Here is an 11,412-nt window from a genome sequence, read left to right on the forward strand (position 1 = left end):
TACATTATGGCCATGTACTTTACCCCAGTGTTCATGAGTGCTTTAGAGAATTAGCCCAAATTCTCATAAGGGCGGCCAAACCCTTACACTCATATAGGTGAGTCTATCAAGGATGTTTCTGTGACTAACACATCCCACCCATAAGGGCTATAGAACTCATTAAGAGATTAGTTCTCAACCTCTTATATACATCACAGAATTACATGCATTGCATCATATGATTGGACTAAAAATTTGCATGTATCACAACAAGCGACTCTATGATTCGTTTGTCTCCAACCTAGTTCCTGGGATCTCCAGTCCCTAGGTGGTTGTATCCTCATAGGTAGCTTTTACATTTTTGGGTTTTAATCCAATCTCTCTTGATGCTTTCCAGATCTTTTCTCTAGCCAGAGCTTTTGTAAGTTGATCGACAAGATTATCGCCCGATCTCACAAAATCAATGGTTAATGAACCATTATTTAAATATGATCTCACAGTACTGTGTTTTCTCCTTATAGATCTGGATTTTCCGTTATAATATTTATTGTGAACTCTGCCAATAGCAGCAGTACTATCACAATGTATTAAAACAGGAGGTATCGGCTTATTCCACATTGGAATTTCAGATAGTAAATCACGTAACCAACCTGCTTCTTCACATGCAGAAGCAAGAGCAATTAACTCTGCTTCCATGGTAGACTTTGCGATTATATGTTGTTTTTTAGATCGCCAACAAATGGCTCCATCTCCCAATGTAAATAAATAGCCAGTATTGAACAAAGAATCACTAGATTGTGAACTCCAATCTGCATCACTAAATCCTTCAAGTACAGCAGGATATTTTTTATAAAATAGATCATAATCTAAAGTTCTCTTAAGATATCTCATGATTCTATGAATTGCATTCCAATGTGTAAAGTTGGGTTTACTAGTAAACCTACTAAGTACACCAATTGCATATGCAATATCAAGTCTAGTACAATCAGTTGCATATCTCAAACTACCAATTATACTAGCATACTCTTTTTGATTTATTACATCAGAATCATTTTTAGTAGGAAATAAACACATATGAGAATCAAAGGGTGTACAAACTGGTTTACAATCAAAATAATTATATTTCTTTAATATTTTTTCAATATAATGAGATTGATCAATAAAAATTCCTTCTGAATTTTTTGTAATTTTCATACCAAGTATGACATCAGCTTCACCTAAATCTTTCATTTCAAATTACTTTTAAGTAATGCTTTTGTAACCTCAATTACTTGCATATTAGTCCCAAATATCAATAAATCATCAACATATAAACAAATTATCACATGAGAGTCTCCAAACGATTTATAATAAATGCACTTATCACTTTCATTTGACCTAAAGCCATTAGTCAATACACATTGATCGAATTTTTCATGACATTGTTTAGGTGCTTGTTTAAGTCCATATAAAGATTTATTCAATTTACAAACTTTATTTTCTAAACCAGGTTAAATAAATCCTTCGGGTTGATCCATATAAATCTCTTCATTTAAATCACCATTAAGAAAAGCTGTTTTTACATCCATTTGATGTATTTTTAATTCATGAATTGCTACTATAGCTATTAAAAGTCGTATAGAAGTCACTCTTGCAACTGGTGAAAAAGTATCAAAGAAATCTATCTCTCCTTTTTGCTTAAAACCCTTTGCAACAAGCCTAGCTTTATATTTATCTATAGTGCCATCAGGTTTAAATTTTTTCCTTAATATCCATTTACAACCTATAGTTTTACAACCTGGAGGTAAATCAACTAATATCCAAGTTTTATTAGACATTAAAGATTCCATTTCATCATTAATTGCTTCTCTCCAAAAATCAGAATCAAAAGATGATAAAGCTTCAGAAATAGTTATAGGATCCCCTTCTACATTATAAGTTTGAAAATCAGGACCAAAATCTTTTTGTGTCCTTTTCCTTTTACTGGTTCTCAATTGCTTTTTTTCTCTAGTTGAACCTTTAGCATTAAAAGAACTAGCTTCTTTGGATTTTTCACTATATTCATTCAATTTTATACCCCCACTATCTTTAAATGGAAATTTATCTTCATGAAAAATTGCATCTAGAGATTCATTTACTACATTATTTTCTAGATCTAGAAATCTATATGCTTTACTGTTTAAAGAATATCCAATAAATATACATCTAATCGCTTTTATTCCTAATTTTGGAATTTTTGGTTCAGAAATTCTTACATATGCTAAACAACCACATACTCTAAAATATTCAATATTGGATTTTTTGTTTCTTCTTAATTCATAAGGAGTTATTAAATCTTTTTTTCCATGGTACTCTATTTAAAGTATAATTAGCTATTAAAATAGCTTCACCCCATAAATTTTTAGGTGCACTCGAATTTGCTAACATAGCATTTATTAAATCTATCAAAGATCTATTTTTTCTTTCAGCCACACTGTTTGATTGAGGTGAATATGATGGAGTTACCTCATGTATTATTCCTAATGATTTGATAAAATTTATAAGGCCAATAGTATCATATTCTTTTCCTCTATCTGTTCTAAATCTTTTGATTTTTCTTTCAAAACGATTTTCAACCTCTTTAACAAAAGTAGTAAATTTCTCAAAAGCCTCACTTTTATGTTTCATAAGGTAGACATAACAATATTTTGAAAGATCATCTATAAATGTGATAAAATATCTTTTACCTCCACGTGTTAATATACTTTCAAATTCACAAATGTCAGAATGTATTAATTCTAATAACTCTGTTTTTCTTTCAACTTTCAAATGAGGTTGTTTAGTTATTTTAGTCATGCTACAATATTCACATTTTCCAAACTCATTATGCAATTTTGGAATTAACCCTATGTGGCTCATATTTTTTAAATATTTGCTATTTATATGACAAAGACGCGCATGCCACATATTTATACAAGAAACGATATAAACAGAAGTAGAAATTTCATTCATCTCAACATTAAGTTTAAACATACCATCACAAGCATAACCTTTTCTAACAAAGGTAGCATTCTTTGTAAGCACATATTGATCAGATTCTATAGACTGCTTAAAACCAGCCTTATTAAGAAAATAGCAAGAAACCAAGTTCTTCCTAATTTCAGGAACGTGAAGAACATCTCTTAGGGTCAAGACACGCCCAGAAGTAAACTTTAGTTCAACTTCGCCCATGCCTAGAACATTGGTTGTATGTGAATCCCCTAGCAAAACTTTTGTTTCTTTTTCAATAGGAGAATAACTTTTGAACTAAGTTCTATCATAGCAAACATGCCTAGAGGCACCAGAATCAGCCCACCGCCCTTCAGTATTTCCAACAAAATTGATTTCAGAAACCATAGCCACAAATGACTCTTCAATTAGTTGAGTCACATTAGCTTGTGGCTTAAAATTGGGTCCAAATTTTCTAAAACGACAATTTTTTGCACGATGACCCAATTTTCCACAAACAAAACAAGCTCTATTATTCATATTATTTCCAAAATTTGGAGTATTTGAAACTTGTTTTGAAGGGGATCCTTGATTTGACTTTTTCTGGTTAAAATAATTTTTTGAAAACTTGTTTTTCATATTCTTTCCTCTAGGCTTCAAATAGGCGTTATTTTTGTCTTGTTGACCCTTAGAGACATTCTCACTCGAAGTTAGGAAGTTTACCTTAGTACTCCCATTGAACTCTTCACCTTTGTCTTGTTTTCTAGCTTCTTCTTCAATGCGCAACTTTGCCATCAGATTTGCTATTGTCAATTCTTGTTGCTTATGGCGTAGCCCTTTCTGAAAATCTTTCCATGATGTTGGAAGTTTGTCAATGATGGCTGCAACTTGCATTTGTGGATCGACTTTGACTCCTTCAGATTCAATCTCATGGACGATCATTTGCAAGTCATGAACTTGCTCTAGTACTAGCTTGTTTTCCACCATTTGAAACTTGAAATAACGGTTACAAGCATATTTTTTCGAGTCTGCTTCTTCAGTATCATATTTTTGTTACAATGCTCTCCAAATTCTTTTTGCTGAAGTATAAGATGAAGAATAAAAATCATAGAGTTCATCAGACAAACAATTAAGGATATAATTTCTGCAATCTTCCTCATCATTTTCCCATTTTTGAAGTTGTTTGGCATGATTCTCCCTTTCTTCATCAGTCATTGAACTGGTGTCTATCTTTTTTGGATTCTTTATGGCTAAGACCCAGGCAACCTTCATTAGCTTCAAATAGAACATCACTTTCTTGGCCCACCTTTTGAAGTGTTGGTCACTAAAGCAAAATGGTTTGTTGAGATCACTAGATCCAATAGTGGTAGCATTTGCAACATTGCTTGCAACTTCCATGGTACTCCGTATCGTCTTAAATTATTGTTCCTTTAGAACTTGATAAGCCCGATCAACCTGCAAAACAAAAGTCAAAGAAAGAGAAGTAAAGTAATTTTGACTAGGTGAGGCGCGGACTAGGTCGCTCTCTTAAGACGATTCGCGCCCCTCTCGGGATTATGCCCGGTGTAGGAGGTTGATGACACGTCGCCTCTGGGATACAACAGCCCAACTTATGCTGTTGTTTCTACTAAATCTACACAATTTAGAGAAGCTAAAACTCTTCTCAACACCTAACTAATGCCCAATAGAAGTGAGAGGAAGATAGTTTTTTGAGATAGCAAGAAAAGTGTATAAAACTTGGTTGATAGTGGCCTCTATTTATAGGCTAGAATTTTAGGAGTATTAGAATACCACTATTAATGGAATAAATGTGTCATATTTTTCAGTTACAAAATTTGAAAAGGTCTAAGTCATTGTATAATAGTCAAAATTTAATAAATCAATTCTTAAAACCTAATATCACATAGATTACAAAAACAAGACATAAATCTTATAAGTTACATTTTTAATGGTGATCTTGTAACTGAAAATTCATTTCAAAATTAGTAACTCATAAGTTACATTTTTAATGGTCATTTTGTAACTGAAAATTCATTTCAAAATTTGTAACTCATTGTATTTGAATTCAAAATAAGCATGTGAATGAATTCAAAATAATAATGATCTTTTTTATTAAAATATCCAACACCAACCATGGTCAATATCTTCTGGACATAACGCCAACTACCCCTCTAACATGTAAACAGTAGAACAATCCTTGGTACCAAATTGGCACACAAGTGGAAACTTGAAATGTATCTAGGAGTTGATGTTGCTTATGTCTCCAGTCTTTTTTTCCCCATATCTAACAATCACAATATCAGCAAATTTATTTTGAAACTCTAACATCGACAATCACATAGCAATTGGTATAAATTCCAAAAACCATGGAGTCCATTGATGTTGCAGGGGAAGAGAAGCCCACAATAATGAAGGGAACCGGACAGCTTGGAAGTTCCATCTCTACCTTTGTAAAAGGATTCAAGAAAAACCAATTGAGTTCATCTCGAGATACCAGCAACCAACCAAACTTGGAACAACGTACTTTCCCTCCTGTTAACTCGGGCAAGTCCATATTGTAAAACTTCTTATGCAGTGAATGGAATAGTTTGCAGGTAGATTTGCTCCTCTGGGGAATGAGTAAAGTCAGAGAGGAAATGAATGGCGAATTCGTAGGCGGTGGGAGGGCTAAAAATGGAGGTTGTTGCACAATTATTCCTTGTTTTGCATGTTGCTGTGAAGGCAAATTAATACGTCTCCAGCTTAAATGTATTAGGAGATCAAGGTTTAAACGTCTATTCATAAATCTGACCAACTTCTTTCCATCTCTTTTCCTTCCTCTTGACTGTTGTCATATCCAAATGATTTAAGGTATTGATGGAAAAGTCTTTTTCCAGTATCAACGTAAGCAATAGCAAAACCACATTAACCAGCGGATTGTGCAGATCAACGGATTAGAGGGCAAACTACCTTATGAACATAGTAGACCTCTTCATAAAGATGAACAAAAAGCAAATGCAAAAAAGGACAAAAAAAAAGAGAAAAGAAAAGTTATGCTTCAGGAATAACGAGCAGATATATTAAGTGGACCACAAAACTACATCCCCCTTAAGTTGACTAATTTGCTACAGTTCAGTGTCTTTTGCTTAGTATTCCCAAGGCTGTAATGATCTAACCCAGTCTATCTGCATCTAATTAAGTTGCGAAGCAAGGAAACTTCTTTGGAACGTAAAGGTGATGCAAGCAAACGTTGATACGTGTATGTCTTATTTTTCTTCATGGTTTAGTACTGAAATCCTGCCTTTTCCAACGTTTCGAAGGTAGATCGAGGTTTAAAGGATTTTTTGATCTGAACAGAAAACAAAATATCTGCTTGATTTCATTTCCTGTTCTTCTTTTTAGTTCCAATTACATTTGAATAACATAACTCTTATGCTGCCTTTGGCAATAACCAAGATCAAGACGGATTAAAGCACCTCGAGACTTGCTTCAAATACAATATCTATACTTCATCAATCATCCATCCTGGTCTGTGTTGTATTTGGTAATCTCCAGCCTCGCACAAATGAACTGAAAAGATGCAGAGCCCTTGAAGGCTGAGCGAAAGGTACCATATGAGCAGCACCCCTTACAGTTGCAAAGGTTAACAGATTTCCATACTCAGTTACCCAACCACCCACCTATGCAAGAAAAGTCGAGAAATGAATGATACAAGAAGCCTCGTTGCAGCATGAAAATACATGGTAATATGCTGGCATCTAATGTACCTGACGCTTGTGAAACCAAGCTCCATATGGGACTGTAGTTTGCAAGTGCAAATCATGAGCAAGTTCACGAACGAGTGTCCGGGAGCCAAGCAATGGTACAACAGAATCTTGATCACCACTGTATTTGCAGTTAATTTTTTGTATTAATGATCAATCTAACTAAAAGAAGTAGTAGTACATTTTACGCTTTTGAATGATTTAATACTTTACCTAAAAACCCACACTGGAATGCCACTCTGTAGTATTTGCTTAAGCAATGGAAGCATGTCCAAGTTTCCATCAGCTTGAGTGTAATTAAGATCACTGCAACAACAAAGGAAAAAATGATAAGCAGGCTCTCAAGAACTTAACCTCCGTAATTCTACTCTGTAACTTCTCTAGCATGCCTAAATAATGTATAAGGAGAAGAGAAATCAATAGTGTAAAAATCTAGGAAGATATATAGGCTTAAAATATTCACAGAATTGGCAATTATTCTCCAATGCAAAGAGTCCCCCCAAATTCAACTACCAACCTTGTCCCCTCACCCACCCCCCCCCCCCCCCAAATTTTTTCTCTTTTCCATCCATATGCTTAATCCCAGAATTGAGGCATTTTTAGTGCTTTAACACCACAAGTTTCAGAGCCTCAAGGGCCTCATTTCAGCAGAACAGATTACTTTTGTAGAATATTCCGTCACGAACTTAAATAAGAAGTTCAGCTCATTTTTCTAGATTAATAAGATCTTGAAGTTTAATAAAACTTCATACACTTATTTTTTCCTTTCCTGATTCTTTGATGTGGAAAAAAAGAAAAAACAAAATGCAATTTTCTTCTTGGATTGGCATTAAATGCTAACAAAAGTGGTAGTTGAAGATGGAAATGAAGGCACTTTCAACCATGATATATGAGGACTAGGATGGGAGGTTGAGAAGCAGAGAAAGTCCAAAGCAAGGAGCAGTTCAAAGTCTCGAATGTTTGAGCATGGTAAGTTCATAGTAAGGATGCTTTAGTGACTTACTCATTGCACATGGACCAGCCATGTGGTAAATTGGTCCTATTTGCATGAAGAGCCTTCTGGACTTCAGGAAGATTAAAGTAGAAACGCCTTTCATAAGTCATGCACACATCAACTCCTAGACTAATCTTAGTAGCCTGTAAAACAATATAGCATCACAAGTGTTTGATGATACTGCAATAGTTAATTGATCTTTCAACTGAAGGAGAAAAATGAATACCAGTTTCTTTAGTCGCAGCTCTTGCTCTACTATTGATGGATAACATACATCAAGAATAACATCATAATTGTTTATATAGTCTCCAACAATTTGGTTTGCTTGAGATATGGCAGAATTACATGCTTCTGTGACATTGTGGGGACTAGGGTAGGTATAGTCTTCAAAATCACAGTTGTTCATTATAGCCAGGCCAACCTCATCAGAAATCATCCCATGGGACCAAAAGTACTCATATGTTGCTGGAACATCACGATCCAATTTGAGGAGTGGATTTCCTATCTGGCCAAATGAAACCATATAAATGCCAATGACCAAAGGAACTAACAGAAGCCTATACACCAAGAAATCCTCCTCAAACTCCAGAGCAGAAAATGAAAACTATTCACTCTCTCGGAATCAAAACTGAAATTCATTTTTCCTTACCGCGACTCCTTTGATATTGAACTTGAAATCTTTAGAATCTGCATTATGGTCCAGCAGAGCAACAGCCAGCTGTGGAATGTAATGACCTATAAAATGACATATAGAAATATATCATTCGTCCAATTATGAAGATAACATCTTCAAGAGGGACAGGAAAGAGTTCGCTTGATGTCAAGTGAAATCATAACATCATTTGTAAGCAACATAAAACCTAATTATGAACATAGAAAAAAGGACAATAGACAACTCACAGTTTTTGCCTAGCTGGAAATTACTTTCTACAGTCAACCACAACTATGTTCCATACAACCTGTTTCTTTCGTTTTGAGCTTGAAAATTAGAATAAATGTTGTCTATCCTGGATTTGTTCTTCCTTATTCATGAAAGCCGAAAACAAGAAAAGCTGCGCGGATGTTAGATTCATAGTCAAGCATATCATGAAGCTTGATACAGCAGGCTCCATATGAGTACTGAGGATGACCATAGGCTTCATTTTAGAGTTGGCAAGTGATGAGGACCACATAAAGGGAAAATTTGTGATAGCGTCAAGTGACAACAATTGCCAGGACAGCTACTTTTTTTTTTTTCTTTTTTCCCACTTCTAACAAGATAAGGTGAGCCAGGTCACGCGTGCTTTCCACTAAATTCAAAAGTGGCAGAAAATTTTCTATTACTCAATGAAAACTATTCATGACTTTACAACAAGAGCACTATTTAAGTGCTTTAAAGAATTCAAACACCATAGCCCAGCACTTGATATCACCAAACACCCAACAAAAAAGAAAAGACAGTCAGACTAACATTTCCCACATTGCAAACCATCTTTACCTGCATAGCTTTCTCCAGTGAGAAACAAAGCTCTGGATCTGAATGAGGGAAACTTCTTGAACCATTCCATCATAAATATGTGCATATCCCGCGCTGCCAGAAATTTTAAAAGAAAAAAAAAATTTCAATTCTCTTAGAGAATTTGCAAGCATCATGTGTAGCTAATCGCCTACTACTGATATCTCGTCCTCCTGGCCATCTATATTAAATCCAAGGGTAGTTTAAAGCCACATGGTCTCATTTACCTGTATTGGCATCACCAGTGTTGTAATCTGAACTTGTATTTGAATATGACCATCCTACTCCTGCTGGGGACTCGACAAAAAGGAGATTTGATGCTACAAGAAAAAGAAAAACATCAGAAAAGATGAGTACAAACAAGAGCCTTTTTCATGCTTCCTAGATTAATCAACGATAAGTTTTAAAAATTATCCGGTATCTTAACTTGAGCTGCATACCTCTATTCCATGACATCTTATTTCTTCTAAGGGCTCGGCCATCACCTCTGGGAAAGAAGGGACCGAATTCTGTGAAGGCTCCCCCACCAATTGATGAGCAACCGGGGCCTAGAGAAGAATAGGTCAAAGTGAAACCTCTGTTTAAGTGCCTATCTTAAACAAACCCCACGAACATGGCCTAAAGTTAAATAACTATACTTTAATCATAATATTAGACATCCATGAACATTTTACTCACCCTAGAACTGAGGTACGTATAGGTAAATTATAGTAATAATAATAAAGAATAAAGTTGAATCAACAGCTAATATAGTTCAATTGTTTTGGAGTTCAGCAGAAAGAGCTCAAACTCTGTCTGTTAAACCAGGAGCCAAGCTATGGAACTCGATAAAATATTCAAGAATTCTGAATTGCATGTTTTGAACATTAGTATTTCACCTCAAATTCTTTGAAAGTTCCTAACTTTATGGAAGTAGGAAAACTTTTCATCGAAATTTCACATTGGAAAGATAAGAAAGAAAGAAATTCTGGTTCAACTTGTACTAGTTATTGAAGGATATACAGTTGTCCCTGCAATCGGAAAGAGCGCAAGGAGCAGGACTCACTTTCGTTTTATAATAAACAAGGAATAAAAGAATGGATTCTTATCCAACAGAAATTTCCAAGAAAGTACAGTGTCCTGGCCCCAACACAAACGGAACAAAAGAAACATCTAAACATCCAAATACTTAATCAATTTAGTACACAAGAAAGTACAGTACGCATCAAAATTAGAACCAAGCCAGCTCTCACTGTGTGTAGTGTGTGTAACAGACAGAGTAAGAGCGAGCTGTGAGCCCAATTGACTTCAATTCTTGCATGTAACAATCAAGAAAAGCACAAAGAACAGAGGGAATGCAGCAGACTATACTAATTACTGAGTAGCACTAACCTCCATTGAGCCAGAGAGCAACAGGTTTCTGATCAGGGTCCTTCTCAGCTTCAACAAAGTAATAAAACAAGCTTCTCCCAGCTTTGACATCCACATCAATATACCCTGCATACTGCTTGAATCCAACTTTAGGCTGCCCAGGCAAAGCCTCCACAAAATCCTCAGCTGGAAATCCATTCCCACCAACCATCAGCCCCGCTAATATCACCAACAATGAAATGCAATGCCATGCCATTCCCATCTCTCCCACCAAACAAATTAAATTTCTCTCCCCAACCAAAGTACAGAATTTCTTTCCCTCCTCTGCTTGACATAAAACAGCTGCCCAGGACTCTATCCACTCATTTCTCTTCAGAAAAGAAAAAACAGGAGAAAAATAAAAAAAAAAAGTGGGATGTCAAGAATGATTACGGATGATGCAAATTTCAGTTCACAAAGAGAAAAAGCACGTGAATTCTGGGACACCTTTAGCAAAAAGGGATGTCCCTGAAGATCTATATTACAGTAAAGACAAAATTGATAAGCATTTATTAAACAATACCTATGACAATTTGTGCATGTATCAGTGCTGTAAATGTGAGCAAGGGGAGTTAAAGTTGCAGGTTTTTGCTGGGGTAGTAACAAGTAGTCAGTACTAGAAGTACTGAAGAGTGTGAGGTAAGGTCCTCTGGCTTTGCATTACGCAGAGCTGGCTTTGTTTTGGCAGCTTAGCTGGCCTTTTAAATTTGCTGACAGAGTTTGTTACAGAGAGAGAAAACTGATAAGCCCTCTATCTATTATGAAGGGTTTTTCTTTTTTTTTTTTTTCCTAGAAAATGGCTTGTAAAATGGTAGAAGTTTTCGATCTATCATAGAGGGAATTCCCTAATAAAGTGCCTATCAATG

General features: G+C 35.3%; 1 protein-coding gene across 1 annotated transcript; it reads right to left on the reverse strand.

The window, feature by feature from the left end:
- Window positions 1–6,260: 6,260 nt before the first annotated feature.
- Window positions 6,261–11,208, reverse strand: LOC113715092 (serine carboxypeptidase-like 42). The gene is made up of 11 exons (XM_027239256.2): window positions 11,070–11,208; window positions 10,529–10,877; window positions 9,598–9,705; window positions 9,385–9,477; window positions 9,140–9,232; window positions 8,312–8,397; window positions 7,889–8,167; window positions 7,672–7,805; window positions 6,882–6,974; window positions 6,672–6,789; window positions 6,261–6,584 (listed from the first exon to the last, which is right to left on the reverse strand). The coding sequence occupies exons 2-11, from the start codon at window positions 10,767–10,769 to the stop codon at window positions 6,417–6,419; spliced, it is 1,413 nt and encodes a 470-aa protein (XP_027095057.1). The 5' UTR covers window positions 10,770–10,877; window positions 11,070–11,208; the 3' UTR covers window positions 6,261–6,416.
- Window positions 11,209–11,412: the final 204 nt, after the last annotated feature.

This window comes from Coffea arabica, chromosome 10c, assembly GCF_036785885.1.
Source record: "Coffea arabica cultivar ET-39 chromosome 10c, Coffea Arabica ET-39 HiFi, whole genome shotgun sequence".
Classification (NCBI taxonomy): domain Eukaryota; kingdom Viridiplantae; phylum Streptophyta; class Magnoliopsida; order Gentianales; family Rubiaceae; genus Coffea; species Coffea arabica.